Source organism: Conger conger, chromosome 2, assembly GCF_963514075.1.
Source record: "Conger conger chromosome 2, fConCon1.1, whole genome shotgun sequence".
Lineage (NCBI taxonomy): Eukaryota > Metazoa > Chordata > Actinopteri > Anguilliformes > Congridae > Conger > Conger conger.
This window is the reverse complement of record NC_083761.1, coordinates 5,258,080-5,283,785: the sequence shown is the minus strand read 5'-3', so window position 1 is coordinate 5,283,785 and position 25,706 is coordinate 5,258,080. Positions and strand designations below refer to the sequence as shown.

The following is a 25,706-nucleotide window of genomic DNA, read 5'->3' as shown; positions in this document are numbered from 1 at the left end:
GTGGTATGCTGGGAGATTGGATTTCAGTGCCTTGCGTTTAATCATGCCAACACTGATCATTCCATCAGAGTACAGATTATTATCGGGTTGGCAAATAAAATTAGCATGTGTGAGTGAGTAGTGAGTGTGTACATTTCATTTTAGCTGTATTTCATGATTTAATTTAATATTCCATTTAATGTTTTAGATCTATGTAAACATAATGCTGTATCACAAGAGCAAATGGCAGTTTTATTTTACAAAGGCCTGCATGAATATCGTGCTGTAGTATACAGTGCTATTACAATAACACAGATTAAGCATTGGGCCTGTTTGTGTTTTCCAACAAATGTTAACATTGTCATTAACGCTCTTGGTACATTACCTGCTGTACAATGAAATGGGCTTATCTCTACTAATAATGTATTCATACTGTTATTGTATTATGTAAATCATTTGTTAATTATTTAGAGACTTTGGGAAGCTGTAGCGAAGTGTTGTCATCTCCCTGGTGACCACGGTGGTGTTTTTTGCGTTTTATTTTGTCGAGCGTAGCGCCCGTGTGTGTTTCAGATACTCACAGGAGCTTTGAGTCATTTTCACACTGAAAAAAAGTCTCTAACAAGTGTTTTTGTCTTAAAACAAGATTTTTTTTACATTTTTATTCTCACAAGTTGCAAATATTAGCTGGTTTCAAAGGTACAATAGGTAAGATTTGTGTGTTAAAACATTGTTACAAGATCATCGAAAATCCCTTCCTACCATTGAAAAAGGCTCACTGACATGTTGACTCACCCTCTGCCTGTGTTTATAGTCCTTAAATTCTGGTTTCGAAATATACAGTTGACGGCCCAACACTGTCGGAAATTATTGTATAACTACACTAATTCAAGCTCATTGGTTGAAAATTGGTTCTAATTGGCACAGCCAATGGCGTTTCAACGTCAGCATGTTTACAGAGAAGGGGAGGGATAAATAGTGTCGTGGTTTGAAGGTGTTTGTTGCTGCTATTCCTCTCTTGACCGTTAGAAGTCCGAGATTACCTATTGTACCTTTAAGTTTACTTCTTGCTTGTCAAGTAAAATTGTCTTACTCCATTGGCAAGTCTTTAAATGAGTCAAACTATCTCACCCCATTGGCAATCTTTTTTGTCCTATTTAGTAAAAGAAAGTAATAGAAATAAGATTTGAACTGTACACACTCAGAAATACATAAGTGGAGGTGCATTTTTGTTCAAGGATCAAGTTTCCAAAATGTACCCTGAAAGTACAGTAATGTTCTCATTTGGGTACAAATGGATATGTTTTCCAGAATATGTTTTCCAGCCAAAGGATACAAATTCATTATATATTGCTGGCTAGGGGTACAGTTTTATGTGCCAATAGGGTATCGCCCCAGCGACAAGCATTTGTACCTTTTTAGCCGCTTTTTGTGCCTTTTTATTTGTGAGAGTGTAAATATAAGACTAAAATGCTTGTTAGGGTTGGCTTGGCTTGGCTTTTGGTTTTCGCAGTGCAGGTCGTGTTTCTCTGGGCTTTTCCATCATATCACACTTTCAACATGGCCTCCCCCACGGGTGCTCCTACAGAGAGCTCCAGTCTCCCACCGGCTGTAGTCCCAGCCAGGCTGACACAATTGTCTTCAGAGAACACATTGTGACTTCTTTCTTTTTTGTCTTTTTTTTTTACAATTTCACTCCGTCTGTTTGTGGATGTCACAGCCTTCCGCTGGTGTCTAATCACCCCAGGGCTGGCAGAACAACATGTCTCCGCTCAGTTACCTGGGAGACTGTCCTGGGCTCTCAGAATGAGAACACCCCCCCCCTCCCCCTCCATCCCTGCAGTTCAGATGACTGGCCCTCTGTTCCTGAGTGTAGTTTAGAGAAGTGTGCCGTCTAGCTGAACGGGATGTGCTGGGTGGATGAATGCCTGTCCCTTTGCTCGGGTGCTATGGTGGGTTATCACAGTGGTTTGTCTTCTCCGTTTAGTTTTTATTTTGGTTTAAATTCAGTTTTGGTTTATTCAAATTCAAATTTGGTTTAAATTCTGTTTCTTTTTGGTTTGGTTTTAAGACTTCTTCTGTGTGTGTGTGTGTGTGTGTGTGTGTGTTTTGTCATTATATTGCACAACCATGTCAAAGTTTTATTTATTTATTTAATGTATTATTTAGTTATGGTTTTAAAGGGAAATGTGTCTTTAAATTAAATGCTATACAAATCAGTTCCTTTGCCTTAACAGAGACACTGTGGAGACATGAACAAGAAATGTATTTTTTTTGTAAATGAAAATAAAGAAAATTATGTTTTAAGAATATTTTCTGTGGCTTACTACATAGACTGAAGCTTCGTGCACATATAGTTGCTTTGGACCTGGTTCTTTCATTTTCCCTCTTGGGTTTGTTATGAGCCTGACTCTTAAAGTTGGCTTTGTTCGTGCGGTGCATGTACCTTGGCCGTAACGCATTAAACAGTGCGCGCAGGTCATTTCTCCGGTGGCTCGGTTTCTGCGCCAGTTTTGAGCCGGTTTAGAAACTCTCCCAGAATCCCTTTCACTGCTCCCTTTCATGGGCAGTGAGGGACATCAAACATTTAACAGGAAAACCGTTCTGTCATGTCACGCATCGACAAAATGGATGTTCCTTGTAAACGGCAGTCTTTTTGACATGCCAGTCCTAGTCAGAAATATAGAGGACGGGGTATTTATTTAACTGCAAACTACACAAACAACAACAGCAGCGTGTGCGTTTATTAAAAGTTTGATAGAAACGGTTGGCGACTCGGTCTGGGTTTAGCTGAAGATTCATACATTTCCATTTTAACCTGTTTTCCCTCAGATCTTCGGCTTTGCGCATTTTCCTTTCATATCCTGGGACTTATCTGCAGTTATTTGCATAATAGGCAATGATCAGGTGCTGCACAACAACTTCGGAAAACAATGGTAATGAAAAAAACAGAACAAGCCAATAGGCCAGGCTTGTATACATCAGGGAGAAAAGTGGAAATATTACTATTCACCGGCTTTGCTTGAGTAAATACAAATACAAAGCCTACTGCACCTTGCGTTCGGTAATCACACTTGCAGTATTTGAGCGGCTTCCAAATAAGAATATTTATTTCTGGCCTAGCCGGGGCCTCTGTGACTGCGTAGCTACGTGACCGTTATTTATTGGAATGAAATCGCTACGGCGGTAATGCATGCGGTATGTGTTCAGTGCGTAAATCACATCGCCAAAACTGGGAAAAGGATGAGTCGTTACAAGCGGGAAGAGAGAGAGAGAGAGAGAGAGAGAGAAAGAAAAAAAAAAAAAAAACGTTTTGGAAAAAGTGCTATTGGATTTCCACCTCGCTCTTAATTGAACAGTTGAAAGTCGGCCAACGCTCGGAACAGAACACACTGTTAAAGTGAAGAACTCGAGAGTTCCGTAACGGAATATAAGCCGTTAACGTATGGAAAGTAGGAAACCGTGAGGCTCTCTAAATTCAGACGCGTTATATGCGCGTTTGCGAATGCGTGCCTAAACCTGACAGGCCTATTTATAACCGTGTATTGAAGAATCGACGACCCGAGAGTGGCAGAAATAAGAGTCCTGTGGTGGTTAAGTGCACTGCGGTTCCCTGAATTTAACATCCGTGGCGCGTCAGCCACTTCTCCTGATTCTACAACCGTGTGTATGTCGCATTGGCACAGTGTGTTCCAGCCCTGGGTCCAGTAATCTATTTAAAATGTTTTACCTCTTTAGCCACCTGTAACATTCCAGAAGCCAGATGTCTAACAATTTGTATCGAATTTAACCTTTTGTACTCGCAACAACTGGTTCTTGCACTAAGCTTCTGGGGCGGCAGCAGAAGTGCGATTCCGTAAAGTATTCAAGACTGTAAACGGAATGCTTGAGCGCTTTCTTCGCGGTTCTGTACGTAGCTGTTGCCGGGACGCACCTGTCAGTTCTGTGAGGTGCGGAAATACCGAACCTACCCGTGTGTTCGTGGTCTGAAGCGGCTGGTGTCAGAGGCTCAGATTTAAATGATGATGATATACACGGTACCGATCAGGCCGTGCACGGCATGGCTGATTTCAGCATCTGATAGTGGACATATCCCTCGTTATGAGCCCGCTGTAGCACATTTTTATCATTATCGTTATCATAATCATTGTAATGGTGTACAGACACTTTAATTCGTTGAATTGGAGCAGTTTGATTTTTATCGGCATAATGCTCAAGCATAATAATAGTCTCATAATAGGATCTCTCACGCACACACACACACACTCATACACACACACTCTCACTCTCTCTTGCTCCCTCTCTCCCTCTCCCTCGCTCTCTGATGGTTCCTTGTACCAGTGATCTTTAATTGTGTTAAGACGCAGATGTAGGTCAGAGAAAGCTGTGCTAATTAGCGTGTTGTTGTATTGGGTTCTGAGTAATTTGGTTTACTGGTCTAACAGACTCCAGCTCTAAATCCCTCTGATATCCGTGCAGTTCATATAAGGGGCAGGTTTGATAGCAGGTTTGAGTTGCGTGTGAGTTTCTCCCATCTTTCCACCCGCTATCCAGGATTCTGGGTGGCTCGTGTTTCATGGAAGTTTTTCTTTTATCCGCTCGTATCAGGATCTAACGCTGGTATATCCTGGTGTGTTTGTGTTTCGACTCGACGTTCAGCCTGTAGTCTAGTGGCTAAGGTACATGACTGGGCTGATTGGAGGTTTAAGCCCCAGTGTACCCAAAATAAATCTGCACAGCTGTTGGGCCCTTGAGCAAGGCCCTTAACCCCACATTGCTCCGGGGGGGATTGTCCCCTGCTTAGTCTAATCAACTAAGTCGCTTTGGATAAAAGCGTCAGCTGAATAACAGATTATTGTATTAATTATATTTATGTTTGTTTGCACAGAATCGGGTTGAGAAAGCAGCCAGTCGAGATGGGAGATCTCTGTAAAGCACCCAGGCAGGATCATTGGAAAGTTAAAACTGTTGCTATGGAGGAAAAACCCAGATGTGGATATCTGGGTCCCAAACTAATTCTGTTTATGAGGCCAACCCCACAGGAATTAGGCTAGTTGTTAAACCTTCATTATTTTCATAAAGTCAGTGCCATTAGCATCGTAAGAGAAAACTAGCTAAATATAGACTTCTAAAATCTGGTGTAGTGGTTTGTTTCAGCAGAACGCTGCTAGCACAGGCTGTTAGAGAATTTGTTCATTTTTCATTTGTTGTAACTTCGCGAGCTGACACTCCCTGGGTGTATGATCTTGGCTGTCGGTACCAAAATGGATATTTTTAAAAGCCCTGTACTGCCCTAAAAACTTCAGTGAACTTGATGGATTGGTCAGAATATGGGCTAATATGGGAGGCATCATTTGTCAGGTAAAAGAGTGTCGGGGAGGAGAGGGGGGGGGGGGGGGGGCGTCTTTGTGTGGGGTGACGGTTTTCAGAATGCCATTGTAGACTTCCTGTCTGATTGAGAGCAATGCAATCAGAAAAGCAATTTTGATGTACTAGGTCAGATGGCTTTGTTCCAGCTCGACAGTGGAAAAAGGTTACTAGACCACTTTATAATGGACCGCACGGACATCTTGCATTGTGGAATCAATTGTTTTGCTAACTGGGGCATATTGAAAGAAATGGCTCTTTTATAGACGGAGTCGGCAACATAACAAAGCCTTTCTTTTCAGTCCTGGTCTAATGGCTACCTTTTCCCAAGGAAAGGAGTCCTGCCCAGCTACTCTGAGAGACTCTGTCGTGACAACCCCGGCAGTCACTGGAATTTGATTAACCCTTTTTGGGAATGTTAATCCCCCCCCCCCCCCCCCCCCGCCAAAAAAAAATAAAAAAAATAAATTGTAAGTCAGTGTTCTAGAACTCCATTGCTGTCAATCACCAGTATTGATTGTGACATCAGCATTAGAATGTGTAGGTAAAGGTCCCATATGTTTGTGGAAAATGACATTTCCCTTGCTAGTTAAGGTGTTGTCGGTGCTGTATACTCACGAGAGGCGCTGGAGAATGGACATATAAAACTGGATCGAGATGGGTTTTTTTTGGTTTTTGGTAGTTAAAACCACACAAGCATCTTCTTATGGATATCGGGACCTAAAATAAAACACTGGAAAGGTTTACAAAACGAGACTTAAGAACATTCTAAGCTGCTCTGTGTGACCCTAAGCTATCCCCTCTGTGAGCTGTAGCCAATAAGGTTACGCTGGCTAAAACTCCTCGCTGACTAGTAGTCAACTGGCTTTTCATGTGAGAAACACTTTAAGGAGGGCTTTGGGGTGCTGTGTTAGGCTACTTGGCAAGTTGCCAAATTGTAGGCGTGGCATTTGTAAAGTAGCTTTTGAGACTGGGGCTTTCACTGAAGGGTTAGGTTTAGTTTTGTGCAATGCGAGTGAGTCCCATTTTATGAGTTCCTCCCCAGAACAGAGTCTATTCATTCAGTTTTTAAGACTGTCCTGCTTGTTTCTAAACAGCCCGCACACTCACTGGCACACACGCACGTAATACACGCACACACAGGCGCACACTCACGCTCACACTCGCATGCACACACGCACACACGCACACACACACGCATAATACACACGCACAAGCGCACATGCACACCCACACACACTCACATGCACACACATAATACGCACACACACACTGGCACACACGCACATAATACACACACACACACACACACACACACACACGCAAGCGTACACTCACACACACACGCACATAATACCCACACACACACGTACACACACACACACACACACACACACACAGAGTCACACACGCAGAATGACTGCGGGCTGAAGGACTCTTCCTCCCGCTTGCTGCAGGGATTTGTTTGTGTGTGTGTGTGTGTGTGTGAGTGAGAGAGAGTGAGAGAGAGTGAGAGAGAGTGAGAGAGAGAGTGAGAGAGAGAGTGAGAGAGAGAGTGAGAGAGAGAGTGAGAGAGAGTGAGAGAGAGTGAGAGAGAGTGAGAGTGAGAGTGAGAGTGAGAGGGGGAGAGGGAGAGGGAGAGGGAGAGGGAGAGGGAGGGAGAGCAGTAAAAACAGTAATGAGGGATGGCTGGCGTGGGTCAGCAGAACGGGGGACAGATCGCTCACCCTCTCCGGCACCTCGGTCACCACGGCGACGGGCGAGAGTGTTACGCATCGCTGAGGCGGACGAGTTTAAAAACGGGGGTCGTAAAACAGCCTTAGCTAACCTTTATAGATCCGTCGATATGTGACCGAATACGTAACAAAATCAGATTTATGCGGGGAGTGTTGTGATGGTATTGTGTGTCAGTGTGTCTGTGTGTTTATGCGTGAGTGCGTGGCTGGGTGGGGGGGTTCAGCATGAGCTTGTTTGGGGGGAGTGGGGGGCGGGGCCAGACACGGGCTGGTTAAAGCTCATTGGATAGTGTCCGGTTATTATCATTTCCACCAGTCGGCATCTTCATTCTGCTCAAGTCCTTGAAGCCAGCCTTGACTTTGGTCTTCGCTTAATCTTGTTTTCCTGCGAGAAATAGTCTGGAGCCTTCTTGCCAACGAGTGGAGAGGAAGATTAGGTCCTTGGGTTTTTTATTTATTTATTGATTTATTTTCAAAACATGTTGCATCACATGGTTACTGTATGTGCCATCCAAAACCCCTTTTGTGGCCATTTGCTTTAGAGTGATCTGGAATGCCCAGGAATGCCCAGGAATGCCCTTCACGGGCCCAGCTGCTTATGCCAAACCCTGATTCCTCTCTAGGTTGGCCGGAGCGTTTGGGCATTGTGTCAGTATGCTGTTCTGTCTTCGTCTACACTGGGCTCACTGAATGGTGGTCTGTGGTGGGAACCTGGGCCTGCCGTGTGAGTGTGTGAGTGTGTGAGTGTGTGAGTGTGTGAGTGTGTGAGTGTGTGAGTGTGTGAGTGTGTGAGTGTGTGAGTGTGTGAGTGTGTGAGTGTGTGACTGTGTGAGAGTAATTGTATTGGGCTGAAGAGAGTGTGTAATTGTATTGGGCTGGTGAGTGAGTGTAATTGAATATTATTGGGCTGGTGTGTGTGTGTGTGTGTGTGTGAGTGTGTTTGTTTGTGTGTGTGAGAGAGAGACTGAGAGAGAGAGTCAGTGTGAGAGTGTGAGAGTGTGAGAGTGTGAGAGTGTGAGTGTGTGAGTGTGTGAGTGTGTGAGAGTGTGAGAGTGTGAGAGTGTGAGAGTGTGAGAGTGTGAGAGTGTGAGAGTGTGAGAGTGAGAGAGTGAGAGAGTGAGAGAGTGAGAGAGTGAGAGAGTGAGAGAGTGAGAGAGAGAGTGCATGTATTGTGCTGGTGGAATGGCTGTTCTCAGCACAGCCTTGAAGATGAAGTGGCTGCATCCCCCTCCACTTGAGGCTTCACATACGGCCAATCAGCTCCGGCGTCTGTGAGTCAGACTCTCCGATAGGCCCGCGGCCACGCCAATCACAGCGTAATGTGGGAGAACACGAGGACATCACGGATCTGTTCCACTTGTTCCTGCTCCGAGGGAAACTTTGACAAGCCTTTACTGACACGACAAAATTTGTACGAGGCACGATTCCCCATTTTCGAGTCACGCTGCCACCGAGCAGCGTTCAGAGGTCTTGTTTGTGCGTGAAAATCCGCAGCTGTCTTCGGATCCTCCTTCTGATGGAGGGAGCCTGCCTCGCGTGCAAAACAAAGCCTTTGTTTGGTTGGAGTTAGGCCCACTGTAATGCACAGATCGGATTCTGAGCGCAGCATTGGGCTTAGAGCAAACGCTCGAAAGAACTGCTGCTTTGGTGGGGGGGGGGGGGGGGGGGGGGGGGTGTGTGTGTGTGTGTGTGTGTGTGTGTGTGTGTGTGTGTGTGTGTGTGTGTGTGTGTGTGTGTGTGTGTGTGTGTGTGTGTGTGTGTGTGTGTGTGTGTGTGTGTGTGTGTGTGTGTGTGTCTCTCTGTCTGTGTCTGTGTCTGTGTGTGTGTCTGTGAGGACTCTTAATACCCAGAATCCCAATGGTGAAACCACATTTTTCAGTTGGGTTTTCTTTGGCACTGAACCGCGGTTTCAAGTTTATGCATAAACTTGTTGGGGGGGGGGGGTGAAAAGTTTGTGCATAAACCGCATCAATTTTGGGGACGGATTTAACCAAGGACTTTAGCATATGTAAAACCTTTTAGGGAATGCAAACCCAGGAATGCAACCATGCAAAACAAATGCAATACTATACTATAATCATTGGTCATGTTATTGGTGTTGCTTGTGCTAAAAGAGTTTAGTTATAAAGGCCTTAGTCAGGGCCTGAGACACCGCTGGTCTCCCGGGCCATGTGTGTTAAATAGCCAGTGAGGGTTTCCTCCTCTAAACATGGCAGTTGTGTTCATTACACCGTGTTCATTTTGAGGTATTGTCAAAGGGAACAGAAATCTTGTCAATGTAGTTGCTCTCCTGTCAAGCACAAAAATTATATGGTAGCCATAAAAAGCACAATGTGTCTACGTCTGGTTGAGTTATAGAGGTCCCGTGGCATTAAAACAACTGTACAAATTATTTTTAGAAGAACTCCAAGGTATTCTTAAGCTTTCATTTCGCTGCCGGTTCTTTCTCTTTCTCTCCGTGATTCATTTCGACGTCCTCGATATCTCGAGTCATGCGTTTTTCTGAAAGCTTTTTAACGCGCGTGCTGTGCGAGTCGCGTGTGATAAATGGCCGTCGTTTCCGTGCGCTAATGCTGTTCTCTTCACCCAAGTGTCATTCTGGCTGCTTTCAGGCCATTAGAGGGAGACGTTCTGGGGTTTTGGTGCTTTGATGGATATCGAATGAGTTTATTTGATAAAAAAAATTTTTGGCCCACTTCTGGTAAGCCGTGTCCTTGGGGGTCTTACATGGGGTGTGAAGGTTTTCATTCTTCTTGGATGCTTAATTCGGTGGCTCCCAAACTTCTTTTGGACAGGTGCCCCTTTGATAATGGGACGTCCTGCATGGTGCCTTTTCCCTTCAGCCCTCACTGCTCCCCCCTCCCCCTTTGGGAACCGCTAAATTTAATTGGTCGATTACAGCAGCCTATTAGATCGGTTCCCCTCACCTGGTTTCTAGGGGCGAAGCTGGCTGCCCGTTCCCTTGAAGGTGACGGGGGCGGCCGATGGCCGATAGCCTGGTGGCTAAGGGGCTTGCAGTTGTTGTTGCTGTTTTCGCTGTTGTTGTTGCTCGTCCCGTTGCTGTTGCATTTGTTGTTGCTGCTTTTGTTGTTGTTGTTGTTGCTGTTGCATTTCTTGCTCGTCCTGCTGCTGTTGTTTGTTGTTTGTTGTTGTTGTTGTTCGTCCTGCTGCTGCTGCTGCTGCTGCTGCGGCTGCTGCTGTTGTTGTTGTTGCTGTTGCTGTTGCTGTTGCTGTTGCTGTTGCTGTTGCTGTTGTTGTTGTTGTTGTTGCAGTGGTTGCTGCTGTTGTTGTTGTTGTTGTTTTTGTTGCTGCTGCAGTGGTTGCTGCTGCTGCTGCTGCTGTTCTTTCTCCTGAGGTCACAGGAGATATCTTGTATCGGGGCACCAGGCAGTCGGTGGCTCCCCTGGTCTTGCGCTCTCTGCCTGTGTGTCCGAGGCGGTGTGAGGCGGGCCCGCGGGCCTGTGGGGCCTCTCATGAGTCCGGGTCAGAGAGCTGAACCCTCCTGCCCTCACCGCCAAACGCCATGCGAGACTCCGGCCGCCGTTTCGCCCCAGCGCCCCAGCGTGGGGGTGTAGGGGGCCGTAGCTGGAGGAGAGAGAGGAACCGAACCGCAATCGCCGCCTCCCGAACACGAGATTGTATTTTTTCATTTTTTTTCTTTTTTATAATAACATGCTGGTTGCCGGGTCTATAAGTAGAACGCTTCCTCGTTATAGGAAGCTAATTTCGTCTCACGGTTTTGAGCGGTGTCTGCTCTGCCAGACGAAGGAGACAGAGACACTGTGAAAGTGTGAGTGCAACCGCTGTGTGACTGAGCACTGTTCACTTCTGCGATGCTCCACCGTTTCCTCACAGACAAGCCTGTTATTTCAGTTATTTCAGCAGGATGAACGCATTAGATGGCATTTTACATTTTCATTTTGAAGGGGCTACACTTGTGTTTTTCTATTTGTATTTTTGAATAAAAGTATTTTTGTAAAGGCATTATATTCTAAGCAGGCTATGTTGCAGCACTCTTGTGTCTGTCTGATCAAGTGCTGGTGACATTATGCACTGGTTCCTTTAACATTCTGCCTCTCTCTAGTACTGTCTGAGATGCCCTTCTCTATACTGTTGATGCATTGCAACTTGACCACTTCACCCTCAGTCAATCCGATTTGTTGTAGTCTTTGTAAACCAAAAAACAAGACAATTTCTATTTCAACAAGTATTTTAATCTTATACTTAAGACTTAAAGTGTTATTTGCATTACTTATTTTGCTAAATAAAAGCACTATTGCCAATATCTTCTTGAAAGTGTCGACTCACAATTTAATTTGTCAAGCGAATGGTCCCTTCTCACAAGCTAATATTTTCTACTTGAGAGAAAAAAAACAAACATTATAAGTCTCATTACAAGACTAAAACGGTAAGAAGTCTGTTCAGTCTGATTCTCCATCCCGTAGAACGAACGGAGGACGTTCCTCACAGCGGGTAATAAACTTCCGCCGGACTTTAGCGGGAATAAGCGAGGGTGTTTGGAAGTTGAGTTGATGAGCAAGCAGGCTGACGCTACGAGCACTAGAACCAAGCAGAGGTCCCCCGTGCTACGATGCGTATTATAAATGTACCAGACTTTGATTTGTGCGCAAAATGAACAACTGAACGGTTAGCATGCGAAGGTCTGCACCGTCTTGTGTTTTCCGTTTCTTGTGTGGGCGAAAGCCCTCGTCTGCAGCTTCCCCCGTTACCTGCCTGTGCTTCTGCGAGCCACAGACCGCATTCGACCAGTCCTGCGTCCCGCCCACACCGCTGAAAGTCTCCTGACCCCCGGTGGGCCTGTTTTAGTGTCCACCGTCTCCGTCGAGTTTGTCTGTAAATGATCGAAGTGAGCAAGGTCTCATTGCCCCCGGCCTGTGTACCTTTTCATGCCTAGTTGTGGCAGAAGAAAACATCCTGGAGCTGGTGGTTTTTTCCGTTCCTATTTCGGGGGAAACACAGTGTAGAGCAGAGGTGTCCAACCTTATCCTAAAAGGGCCGGTGTGGGAGCAGGTTTTTTTTGTTTTAACCCAGCAGTAACACACCTGATTATACTAATGAACTAATCGTGGTCTTTAATCAAGACCTTGATGAGTAGAATCAGCCGTCTTTGTCCCGTGCTAAAACAACAACCTGCACACACACACCGGCCCTTTCTGGATAAGATTGGACACCCCTGTTGTAGAGCTTGCGGAGAATTGACTGTGTTCATTCACGATCTGCCAAACGCCTTCGACGGTACATCGTTAACTTCTTCTTCCTCTTTGGTATTTTACATGGGACGAGTAAACCTTCTGAGCACTTGTTGCCACATCGCGGTTGCTTGTGGCTTTGGCTGAATCTGCTGTCAGTTTGGAGCCAGTGTCCTGGATGGTTCTGGCTGGCAGGGAAGGCTAGTCCATGGAACAACAGCCGTTCGGTGAATAAATACGGACCACAAGTGGGCCAAGTGACTGTCATATCGCCCACTGTTCCCTGGCTTGGCAGTGATGCGATCTGTCCCCTGATTGGTCTACAAGGTCTTACTGTATGTGTTGTCCTAATAACGCAATAACTCGGAGAAAATCGGGAAAATGGGGAGACATTAGGTTCAGAAAAAAAAACTGACAGACATCCAAAAACATATTTTACGGGAGACCGACGGGGTTCCCTCTGCAAATTACACGTGGAAAATCCCCCCCAAGTCCCCTCAGTTCCTCAGTTTAAAATATGGATTTCTAAACATCGCTCCTGCCTGTGGTGGGAGTCGAGGAGCAGGGTGCAGATTTCGGGAGACTCCCGGACCCTCAGGGAAAGGGTGCGATGTCTGGAATCGAAGGCTAGAGCAAACTGATCTGAGCTCTGCTCTCCGTCTCCTGGGTGGTTGTGGATACAGGCTCTGATCCCGGGTCAGTTGGTCCACATCATAATTCATAATTCATAATATCATATACAAGGTTAAAGTCCTAGTTCAGTAATACAGGCCCTCATTTTCCCCTCTGTTCGGCTGCTGAGGATGTGGGTGTTTTTTGTGGTCTTCTTTAGCTGGGAAGCGTTTAGTATAAAGCAGTGGGTGTTGTTTGTTGTTTGTTTGTTGTTTTGGCTCTGGCAGCGCTTTATGTGCCGAGCAAGACGCAACACCAATCTCCTGTTAACCTCGCGGCTAAATTTCCCTTAGCAGGAGTTCAGTGATGGTGGGAATAATTTAACAAGCTTCCATTGTTTTGTTTTTTTTACCCCCCTGAAAACATTGGTAGATGCAGAAGTGTGTCGTGTGTGCAGGAGCTGAAGGCTGAAAGAGTGGAGCGCTGAGTGAGATGCCCTGGGGTATCTCACTCAGCCCTCCAGCCCAGATACCCCAGGGCTGCAGGGCTGAGTGAGATACCCCAGGGCTGCAGGGCTGAGTGAGATACCCCAGGGCTGCAGGGCTGAGTGAGAGACCCCAGGGCTACAGGGCTGAGTGAGATACCCCAGGGCTGCAGCGCTGAGTGAGATACCCCAGGGTTGCAGGGCTGAGTGAGATACCCCAGGGCTGCAGGGCTGAGTGAGGTACCCCAGCTCCTGTCACTCAGAATCAGGGCTCAGAGATGCTCTGAAGCAGGAAGCCCTGGTCCCTGATCTGCTCGGAACTCCAGCTGCGGTTCCCCGCGCTTCTCTAGTGTCGTCAGGCGTCTCGTTATCCCACACGATATGTGTCACTGTTTTTAATTTGTTACAAAATATATTTGTGGGGGTGGGGGGGGGGGGTACTGCCAGTGGCCCTGTCTTTATTCTGTTGGTCAGTCTGAGCCGGTCAGTCAGTCAGTGAGTTGGTTGGTCAGTCAGTCAGTCAGTCGATCAGAGAGTCAGTCAGTCAGTGTTATTCAGTCAGAGAGTCAGTCAGTCAGTCAGTGACTTGTTTGGTCAGTCAGTCAATCAGTAAGAGAGCCAGTCAGAGTCAGTCAGTGTTATTCAGTCAGAGAGTCAGCGTCATTCAGTCAGACTCAGTCAGAGAGACAGTCAGCCAGTCGCCCCATCCTGTGTAGAATCAGGGGTAGTCTCCATCGCAGCTGTGTCAGAGATGCGGCTGATTGTGGAGCTGGCACAGAGATTCCCCCCCGGCTCCTGAAACAAGGGCTTATCCACTCACCGAGAGCTGACTGAAGTTGTGTGGGTAAAATTACCGTCCTGCTACTCGGCATAGTTTTGGCTCTGCGTGGCAGGGGGTGGCGGTGTAAACGGGGCTTCCCTCAGGAATGCGTTTTAATAAGAGCTTGTCTGGAGGCAGAAAGCGATGGAATCGGTCTTCTGAATTAGACCGGAGTGGGGGGTAATGAGACTGAGACGATTCCCAGACGTTTCCCCCGGCCTCGCGTTCCCGTTCTCGTCGGCGGGCGGCAGACTGCAGTATCCGCACAGCGGAGCGATTCCCGGGAACGCCGCGCTGTGGGTTCACGGCGCGTGAAGTTGGGCGGAAACCTCTCCCTTCGTGTGGACGCGATGCTGCCCGCTGTAGCCGTGTGGAGCCACCGCTGCTTCTGGTTCTGGAGCAGTGCTCCCAAAAACGGCACCTCCGTGGAGCCCTGACTATAGCACAGGGATGAGCGGTGCTGTCTGTGAACAGCTGAGGAGGTGTGTAAGAGTGGCAGTCTGGCAGTCGGAGGGATGCCGGTTCGATCGTGCCCTGGGTGTGTCGATGTGTCCCAGAGCAAGACACCTAACCCCCCAACGACTTGATTAGTGCCTTGCATGGCAGCCTTTCACTGTGTGTGTGTGTGTGTGTGTGTGTGTGTGTGTGTGTGTGTGTGTGTGTGTCAATGAGAGGCATTAATTGTAAAGCGCTTTAGATAAAAGCACTCTATAAATGAAGTCCATTTACCAATGATTAGAAGCAGGAAAACGTGGAGCAGCAGTCTTTAACATTGGCAGGGGGCCTGTGTTGTATGGTACTCGGGGATGTTGTGTGAATACTCTAGCAGACTGTCACGGTTGCTCAAGTAACCCCAGGTGTATGCAATCAATCAATCAAATTTTATTCGTGTGGCGTGTTTCACAAAGGATTTGGCATAATGCGCTTCGAGATGTATTTTTGAAGAGAACTGACGAACGCTTCATGAAAGAGAACGCCAGAGGCGTGTCACTGGCACCGGAAACTCTCCACGCTCCCGTTATGCAAGCCGCACTCTCACAAACGATGGTGCGAAAAAGTGCCTAAAAAGCAGGGCTTGGCACTGACTTTTGAAAGTGGTCGCCGGGCTGAGTAACGGAGCGTCGGTTTTCTAAATCACGGGACGAGAGCCACGAAAATTGTTACCGGTTGCCCAAATCTGGTTGCCAAGGGCAACCGGGAAACTGTTAATGTTGAGCCCTGAAAAGGTGCCCATGGTAGTTGCTGAGGTGCTACCCTATACTGTAGGTACATAAACGTATACCCCTAGCTAGTAATATATAACTCATTTGTACCTCTTTTTTTTTTTTTTTTGCTTGGAAAATGTCCTTATTTGTGCCCAAAGAGAACATGTCTATATTTCAGGCTGCATCTAGGGAATGTGATCCTTGAAGAGCAGAACTGTACCTCCACTGTCACTGTATTTCTGAGAGTGCACTCTGGATAATAACCTGTGTGGTGTGTAATTGTGTTTGTGTGAACATGTCTTCTCTGCCCCCCCTCAGAGCCTGGAGGAGCCCCCCTACCTCACTGTGGGGACGGATGTCAGTGCCAAGTACCGCGGGGCGTTCTGCGAGGCCAAGATCAAAACCGCCAAGAGGCTGGTGAAGGCCAAGGTACAGGGAGTCGAGGGTGTGGTGTAATGTGGAGGCCTACGCCTTTTCAGTAGCTGTACAGTCTAACCCTTTCAGCCTCAACCGAACAAAATGACTGCCATACTATTGTTTTGAGCTCCTTTTAAAACCCTACTAGATTGTCTCGGCTTCAGTTAATGTTCACATCAACCAACAGAATAAAAAAATAATAATAATAAAATAAAATAAAAAGTGATCTAAAAGTCTTTGACTGTGGAATGATTGTTGGTGCCGGACAGGGTGGTTTGTGCATTTCAGAAACCGCTGATCTCCCGCGTACAGTGTCAAGAGTTTGCATAGAATGGTTCTGTTCTGTGGATGGAAACATGTTATTAATGAGAGAGGTCAGAAGGGCCAGACTGGTTGAAGCTGACGGGAAGGTGACAGGAACATGAATAACCACACATTACAACAGTGGTGTGCAGAAGAGCAACTCTGAACACAAATAACCACACATTACAACAGTGGTCTGCAGAAGAGCAACTCTGAACACAAATAACCACACATTACAACAGTGGTCTGCAGAAGAGCAACTCTGAACACATCACGTGTTAAACTTTTAAGTGGATAGACTACTGCAGCAGAAGACTTAATAAGTTTAAGTAATAAATACCTTATAAGAGTGTATACTTAAATACGTGCATGTTTATGAAGAACTGACTCACTTGTGGGGGAAAAAAAGTCAATTTTAATTTCAACTCTAATGTTTGTCTCCTTCTCTGTCTACAAATGTTTTGGGCAGAAAATAAGTGGAAAGTTATTCAATTATTTCTGTCATCACAGCTCCTGTTGAATGTGGGCCAATTTGGCTGGGAGGTAAATAGTATGTTTGTTTTGCATCTTGCTCTTTATTTAAAAAGCAGCTTGTGGGGGGTGGGGGCGACTGAGTTTTTCAACTGTTCTCGTGGAAGTGGTGAGCTTTTCATGAGTAATCTCACTTGCTTACTGCCGTATTTGTGTTGAGGCCGTTAGCAGATGCTCGTGTGAGTGTGTACATAAAGGCTCAGGCAACGACAAAAACTTCTGTCAAGTCTCTACCTTTGTTTGCCTTCTCATTTTGTTTTTAATCTTTTTAGTGGATTTGTGACAAGCTCTTTGATTTGATGTGAAAATAAGATGATTATTATTATTATTGTTTGGCCTACACACTATGTTCAGATGCTCATGTAAATCTTTGTTATTATGGCTTCCTGCTAAGTCCTTGAACTGCATAGTTTTGGTAAACTCTTAACTCCGAGGCTAATGCGCTGAGATTAGTCACACAAAGCGGTACCTGTGTTGTGACCAGAATACTTGAGCGATCTTGTTTCTCCAAATCACTTAAGACCTGAACATCTTCCTCTGCCCCAAATATCAAAGCTTTGGCACCGGAGGAAGAGCTTTGAGCTGCAGGGCTGCTAATCTTCAGATTGACCTTCTGCTGATCGTGAGGGAACTCTTTTCATCTTTAAACCGGAACTCAAAACATCGCCTGGCCTCCCATCCCCAAATCTGCGCCCCAACCTGAGTCGTGTTCTGACGTCGATACTGCGTCCCCCAGAAAACGCTAAACATTCCCGCAATGTTGCTTCCATGTCGTGGTAACGTTTATAACCTTGAGGAAACACTCCTGTAACATTCTGAGAACGTTTTGTCATTGAAGCGCTGTGTGACTGCTGAAAATGGTTCTGTTCCTCGACTTGCTGGAACTCATGCAAATGTACACGGAAACTATGCGAGTTATTTGGGTTAATACGGAGTCTCCGCTAAAGCAAGTAAATAACCAGACGAAAAAGCAGAGTTATTTGTGCAGAATAACTGTGTGTGTTGCCTGACTCCTCAGGCCGTGCTAGCAGGGCTTAGCTGATTTGAGGCTGATTTGAGGCTGATTGTGGCAGGGCTCTGATTCTGGGATGTTCTGATTTACTCTCCCCAAGTCCTGAGGTGACTCCAGTGAACCCCCACAAGCAGAGAATTAACATTACCATGTGGATACAAGCACACACACACACACACACACATTCTCAGGCACACGCATGCATGCAAACATGCACACACACACATGCATGCAAACATGCACACACACACACACACACACACACACACAGGCACATGCATGCATGCAAACATGCACACGCACACACGCACACACACACACACACACACACAGGCACACACATGCATACAAACATGCACACACACACACACACACACACACACACACACACACACACAGGCACACGCATGCATGCAAACTTGTACACATACACACACACCCACACAGGCACACGCATGCATGCAAACATGTGCACACACACACACACACACAGGCACACGCATACATGCAAACATGCACACACACACACACACAGGCACATGCATGCATGCAAACATGCACACATACACACACGCAACACTGCACACACACCAAATACACACACACACACAGGCGCATGCATGCAAACATGCATACACACATGCACGCATATCCAAACACGCACTCACGCACTCTCTCTCTCTCTCTCTCTCTCTCTCTCTCTCTCACACACACTCACACAATTTCATTACAATACAGTAACCATAGCCAAGGAGAGGTTGAGGTAGTGACTTTATTGGAGAAAATATCCGTACAGCATTTTTGTTCAATTCATGAAAATTGCGAAAAACAGAGAGTAGTCTTCCCACCAGGCCCTGGAGCGAGAGTGTCTCCTGAATCCTCCACACACTGCCTCTCTGAGTGCCCTCTCTCAGGGAGAGAGAGGCTGAGTTCAGTCCAGCGTCTCTGCACAGACGAGCAACCCGCCATGCTGCTAACGCTGAAGGCACCCCCCGCCCCACAGACCCCCCTGTGGAAGTTTTTAAAGAGTTGCATTTATTCCTCTTGGTTTGTTAGTAGAAAAATAAATGCAGGTATCTCTTTCAAATAGATTGTTTAATATAGTAGGGGGGGGGAGGGGGGCGTTAACTGTGCTGGACTTCCCAGGTTTGTTTTCCAATACCACCCCCCCTACCCTCATCACTTCCTCTCCCTGCCGTTTGGCTCCCGACAGGGGCCAGGAAACCAGTCGTAGCTCTTTACGTCCCCGGACCGATAAAACCAGCGGCGTTCTCGCGGTAAATCCACCGCCGTCCCGCCTCGGCTGCTGTCAGACGGGAACAGAATAACTACGGGAACGCTCGCGAGCGAGACCGCGGTCTAAGCGAGCGAGTTTCGCGGATGCCGCGTTTCGCGTTTTTAATTAAATTTCCGCCACGTTAATAATCGGCGCAGAGCTGCGGATCGGAGGCTTGAAGCGGTTTCGTAAACGGCTTTTAAAGACTCCGGGAGCGCCGCTTGTTTCTGCCCGCGGATTACCTCGGAAAATCGCTTCAGACTCGGGGAAAAGAGTCGGGCGCTATGCTTCCCGGATCAGCGTTGGGTTGCATCCAGCGGAGTCTCGAAGATAGTCGCTTATAAATCTTGTGCGCGCAGGATTAGAGGAACACAGCCCTCAAATGGAGCAAAACGCGAAGCGTGAAGTTTTTGCACATCGCTGGCGGTCACGGCTCTGTTCTAAACTCATAAGTGTTCTGCTGTGAAGTGGGAGTGGGTGTAGCAGACGGCACAAACGTTTTCTCTTGACTTTTCGCATTGAAATGAGCCTGGAGGCTTGTAAGATCCTCCAGGTCTCAGATGTGTGAAAATCTCTCGAAAGACGGTCACAATCTGGTTACCCGAAGTATATGACTTTATCGCTGAGATAATTCTGCTCTCAGGAAACCTTCAGGAAATCTGGTGGGGGCGGTGTCAGTTTTTTCAGGAATTTCTGACTTCCCGTGTCTCTGTACAGCCAGTATTTTATTGCCATTTTCATGCATGTAAAGAACTGCTCTTGAACGCCTGACCTCCTGCCTGAACTTAAATGTAATATCCTGAATTTAAGAAAATACCCCATTGTCCCATGAGGATTTTCCAGTGAGCAAATATAATTTCAATCATTTCCCGGACTTGACGGGTTTTAAAAAGTCAGTTGGCCCTGGTCTGCGCCAGGCACACATCATCTGTTCTTCATCTTCTCTGCCGTGTTGGCCGCTCTTGCCCTGGATTGAGTTTTTGTGGGGGGGGGGTTTTCGCTGGTTTTTTTTTGGTCTTGTCGCCATGGTAGCGGTGGGGTGAGGGACAGAACAGATGTGTCGGGGAGCTGCGGACTGCCAGCTGCAATCTGCTCTTCATCCGTCACCCAGGGCTCCTGGCTGCCCCGGGTTCACAGGGACGCCCTCGAGCAGCCAGGTACCGCCTGGGCAGCCTCGTCTCAGGACGCAGGGCGCCGGAGGTTACAAAATGGCTGACCGACAACGGCTGCAAGCGCCCTCGCGAACGGGGGGGAAAGTGTCCGCGCTGAGGTGCTTCTGCTCCGCCCCGCGTTTGAAGTTCCGTCCGCGATGCTCGAAGAGTAGCAGTCCTCACTTTTTTCAGTTTTTTTTTCATTTCTTTTTTTCTTTTCTTTTATACCCCGTTGTTGCCTTTCCCCACCTCCTCCGCTTTCCGGACCGTTCTTCTCCTTTCGCTGCAGATGCAAACGGAAGATTGTGTTGTTGTCATTTTATCTTCTTTTTTTTCTTTTTTTTTTAAGAAGCCTCCTTTTGTTTAAATTGTGAGGTGTTGATGTGTTTCTCTTCCTGTGCAAGGGAGCGGTCGTGGTCAGACGGTCGTTATCGCGTGTGTAAGCGCGTGCGCGCGGGGCTTTTAGGGCGGGCGGGCGGGGGACCTCGCTTTCGGTGCCCGTCCCAGGGAGGCGGGCGCTGGAGATCGATCGTCGGAGCGCGGCTCCCGGTTCAGCGCTCCTGCAGGGCGTTGTGTTCTTTCTGAATGGGGGGCGTTTCAGTGAGAGTGCTGAAAACATTTCTCGCAGTTTATTTCCCAATTTCTATTTTGCCTCTTTTTGTCCTGTTATTTTTTGTAATATTTCCAGAAAATAGTGATGTTTTTTTAACATAACCAGCCATAACAGTGTACTTCAACTACGATAAATCTAAATGATATAGCAGTGAATATTATTTTTAATTCGTCATAACCTCATACAACAGCGTAATAAGGCAACAAATAATGACAAATTTCCTAACACTCGGAAACTTTTTGGATTTCATTTTATTCAGCGTACAGAATGTGTGCACCCATTGGCTGCCTGGTGGTGAGATATCCATTCGCACGCCCTCACACAGCCCAGGTTTACTCCCAGTCTCCCTGTGCTCAGATGTGTTTACATCTGCGTTTACCCCCGGTCCTCTTACCCAGAGAGACTTAAACCACCTGAGCTTTATTTTACACACGACCCATTTCCGCAGCTGGGCGCTTTGTACGCGGAGGAAATGGAGGTTAAGTACCGTACCCCAGGGTATGGCGGCTGTGCCACACCTGGGGATTCAAACCTGCAGTCTCCATTGCAGCAGCCACGGTGCTCTCCTTGCCTCCAAGACCGCAAACAGCCTGCTAGATTGCTCATCGTTTACATAAGTTCTGTAGTTTGAAACCTGCTGCTGTTTTTACCACGGTCTCTCTCTCTCTCCCAGTTCTGCTCATGGTCCACAACCCCCCCCCCCCCATGCTCTTCATTTCAGCATGCTAAGGCCAGTTTATAGTCCAGCGATGGAGCAGTTTAGATGTGGGGGAAACAAAATTGAATGGTGCTTCTGGAATTATTTCAGTGCTGCACATGCCCATGGTTTCCATAGCAACCGGCCATCACATCCTGTAACGTGCCGCATCCAAATATTTACCACGGTCTCTCTCACTCTCTACCGGTTCTGCTCGTGGTCCACAACCCCATGATAATACTCTTCGTTTGCCATGGTGAGGCCAGTTTGTAATCCAGTGATGGAGAGGTGCCGTGACCAGTGACATGCAGTGAATGTTGCAGCGACGTTTGGTTTATGCTCCGGGAGACTGGAGTGCGTTTATCATTTCTGCTACGGACAACGGCACGGTGTACATCAGGCTGCTGAAGAACTTGCATGAATGTTCTGTGACTTCAGTCAAGCAACACTCTCACTGGAATCTCACTGGACTAAACTCTCACTATGTGGGCGACATTGGCTGAGGAGGTAAGGGCAGTCGTCTGGCAGTCGGAGGGTTGCCAGTTCGATCCCGCCCTGGGTGTGTCGAAGTGTCCCTGAGCAAGACACCTGATCCCCCAAATGCTCCTGACGAGCTGGTGGGCGCCTTGAATGGCAGCCAATCGCTGTTGGTGTGTGAGTGTGTGTATGAATGGGTGAATGAGAAGCATCAATTGTATAGTGCTTTGGATAAAGGCTTTTGAATTTACCATTTACTATAAACGGCCGTTTCGACTCTGTCCAGAGTGGCACAGTGGGAGGTAGAAGGCTGTGTTCCTCCCTCTGAGCCGCTAGCCCCTCCCTCCCGCCGGACTGTGCGTGTATCGGGCTGGAGCGTGGTTGTGTGGTTTCCCAGAGGGCCGTGCGTTGGCGTTTCTGACCCTCCCCTCTCCTCTGACCCCCAGGTGACCTTTAAGCAGGACTCCTCCACAGGGTGAGGTGCACGACGAGCACATCCGGGTCTGCTGAAGGTGAGCGTGTGAGGTCACTTCCTGTGTGTGAGGTCACTTCCTGTGTGTGAGGGTGCCGTTTCTGTGTGTGAGGTCACTTCCTGTGTGTGAGGTGCTGTTTCTGTGTGTGAGGTCACTTCCTGTGTGTGAGGATGCTGTTTCTGTCTGTGAGGTCACTTCCTGTGTGTGAGGGTGCTGTTTCTGTGTGTGAGGTCACTTCCTGTGTGTGAGGATGCTGTTTCTGTGTGTGAGGTCACTTCCTGTGTGTGAGGGTGCTGTTCCTGTGTGTGTGTGTGTGTGTGTTTTAAGGGTGCTGTGTTTTAGGGACTGATGTGTCTTTCAGGTTGGTGCTACTGTGGACAGTTCGAAAACCAGATGGAATTTATCAAGAAGCTACTATCAACAAATTAACAGATGCCAGCCTGTATACAGTGGGTAAGCAGGAGCTGTGTCCTCTCTCTCACACACACACACAAACACACACACTGCATTACACTGAATGTTGTTCCTCTTTGGCACATGATATGTGTGTGTAGTGTAAATTATATATATATATGCAGGTGTTGTAAGGGAAGAGTACAGAAAGTTGTGCTGTAGGGCTTAGTGAATAGAAATACAACTGCTGTGGAGTATTTCTGAACAAGCTCTCGTGTGTACACACACACACACACACACACACACACACTCACTCACACACACACACTCACTCACACACACACACACACACACACACACACACACAACACACACACACACTCACACACACTCTCACACACACACACACACACACACACACACACATACACACAGACACACACACAGCACACACACACACACGCACACGCACACACAGACACACACACAGCACACACACACACACACACACACACACACACACGCACACACACAGTTCAGTCTCTCCCTCCTTGGTCACTCTGCTTGTGGAGCTGTGCTGTGTGGGATTTATTGCTGGGTGTAAAAGCCCCAGCCTGTTTTTACTGCTGGGATTGTTTTGTGAATGTAAGAGGCAAGGGCCTGTGTGTGTGCGTGCACGTGTGTCTGTGTGTGTGTGTGTCTGTGTAATCCTGTGTGCAGGAAGGATAGTGATATAATGACCCACTCTCCTCCTCCCTCCCTCCTTCTCCCTCCCTCTTTTCTCTCTCCCCCTTCTCTCCATACCTCCCTCCCTCTCTCTCTCTCTCTCTCTCTCTCCCTCCCTTTCTCTCCCCCCCCCTCTCCATCCATCCCTCCCTATCTCTCTCCTCCCTTTTTCTCCCCCCCCTCCATCCATCCATCTCTCCCTCTCTCTCTTTCTCTCCTCCCTCTCTCTCAGTGTTTGATGATGGAGATGAGAAGACTCTGAGACGCTCCTCTCTGTGTCTGAAAGGGGCGCGGGCACTTTGCAGAGAGCGAGGTGAGCTTATCCCTCCAAACTTTATCCCCCCAAACTTTATCCCCCAAACTTTATCCCTGCGCACTGCTGTTCAGTGTGTTTCACATCTGCCGTTCAGTTGTGTTTCACATCTGCCGTTCAGTGTGTTTCACATCTGCCGTTCAGTGTGTTTCACATCTGCTGTTCAGTGTGTTTCACATCTGCTGTTCAGTGCGATTCACATCTTCTCTGTAATGAAATAACTGTCAGCGTCTTTTAATGAGTATCTGTCCCACGATCCCAAATGTTAACACATAAATAAGTAAACAAAACATCATTGAAAATGATTAAATTACACAGTTTGTGTGTCTGTGTGTGTGTGGTTTCAGACTCTAGATCAGCTCCCGCTCACTAACCCAGAGCACTTTGGCACGCCCGTTATCGGCAAGAAGAGCAACCGAGGGAGACGGTCCAATCGCATGTGAGTACCAGCCGGCAGAGCCCCGCCCCCTCCCCTCCCTCTCCCTCTCCCTCTCCCTCTCCCTCTCCCTCTCCCTCTCTCTCTCTCCCTCCTCTCTCTCTCTCCCTCCCTCCCTCTCTCTCTCTCTCCCCCTCCCTCGCCCTCCCTCTCTCTTTCTCCTCCCTCCCTCCCTCTCTCTCTCTCCCTCTCCCTCTCTCTCTCTCTCCTCTCTCTCTCCGCCTGGGCGATTAGCATGTGAAAAGAGCTAGCGATGTGAGCGCTCCCCATTCAGGGCTCTGACCCCGGCTTTTCATCGCCATGGCGCCGTGGAGGCGGGGCCCGGGCGGGTGACGGCGGGTTGCGGGCTGTCGTTGGCGAGGCGAGAAGCTGGTCCCCCCTCTCAGGAGCGAAAACACAGCTGGTGTAAGGTCTGTTCTGGAGCACGCCCCCCCCAGCGCCCCCCCGCCCTGGTACAGCGCCCTGCAGCACAATGCAGGCATTCACTCCCGACCAGCTGGCCCCAGTCTACCCCGCTCCTCACGGCCAGACTCTCCTCAGCCCGACGCGGCCTCTCTCACGCCGCTGCGGGCCAGGAGGAACGTACAGGACACAAACATCCGAGTCAGGCCAGGGACTCCTTCAATCGCTTCTTTTTCTTTCTTTTTTTCTTTTCCTTGCTCCCTTTTCCTGCTCCTACGCTGGCTCCCCTGAGCGAGAGAGGCGATAGAAAGAGGAGTGGAGACGGGAGAGGTGGATCCACAGGTCGATCATTTATACTTCACGCTCTCCAGAAACAAAAACGGGTCACAAAGGATGAGCTCGTGTTTCCTTGCTGAAGAAAAGTTGGGGTGCCTCCTGACTTCCGCTTCTAGCTCTTACACGGAACATTTTAAAGGTTAGGAAGGAATTTCCTCAAAGATGGCGGACCTCAGTCGATTAGCGGGTCAGGCAAAGAACAAGGAGATAGGAGGTGAAAAATAAGTTATTGGAACATAAGCCCCATGGTGGGAAAGGTTGGACATGGAGCTGTACAGTAATGCTCAACATGGAGCGTCCGCTTCGGAATTCTGTTCTGGAACGCCCCAGGAATACCGGCATTCCAGCTTGGGATATGCAGCCTCTGATTGCTCGCCTGTAATTGGCCGTCTTCCTCTGTCCATCACTGCAGCTGTCTCTGGCTTGTACTGATGGCCCCGCCCTCTTTCATGTCCCACGATTGGATGTTTTCCCCGTCTGTCATGTCTTTAGCGTACGGGATAGGCTCTTCTGTCAATCGGAGAGGAGCCTGTGAGTTTATGGAACGACCCGGTTCGGATCAAAATGAGGTCTTTCGAGGGAATTCAGGAAGCATCATCTCTATGCTAGGGGCGGCCTGTAGCGTAGTGGTTAAGATAAATGACTGGGACATGCAAGGTCAGTGTTCTAATCCGGTGTTGTCTCAATAAGATCTGCACAGCCTGGGCAAGGCCCTTAAACCTGCATTGCTCCAGGGG

The 25,706-nt window shown here is 47.8% G+C and overlaps 1 protein-coding gene across 1 annotated transcript in view; it reads left to right on the top strand.

The window, feature by feature from the left end:
• The window catches only part of LOC133114181 (AT-rich interactive domain-containing protein 4B-like), a 64,324-nt gene that overhangs the window by 8,148 nt on the left and 30,470 nt on the right, over positions 1–25,706 (top strand). The window contains 7 exon segments of the mRNA XM_061223353.1: positions 15,732–15,842; positions 22,337–22,363; positions 22,365–22,395; positions 22,706–22,816; positions 23,715–23,776; positions 23,778–23,795; positions 24,143–24,234. Coding sequence (XP_061079337.1) covers positions 15,732–15,842; positions 22,337–22,363; positions 22,365–22,395; positions 22,706–22,816; positions 23,715–23,776; positions 23,778–23,795; positions 24,143–24,234 — 452 coding nt within the window.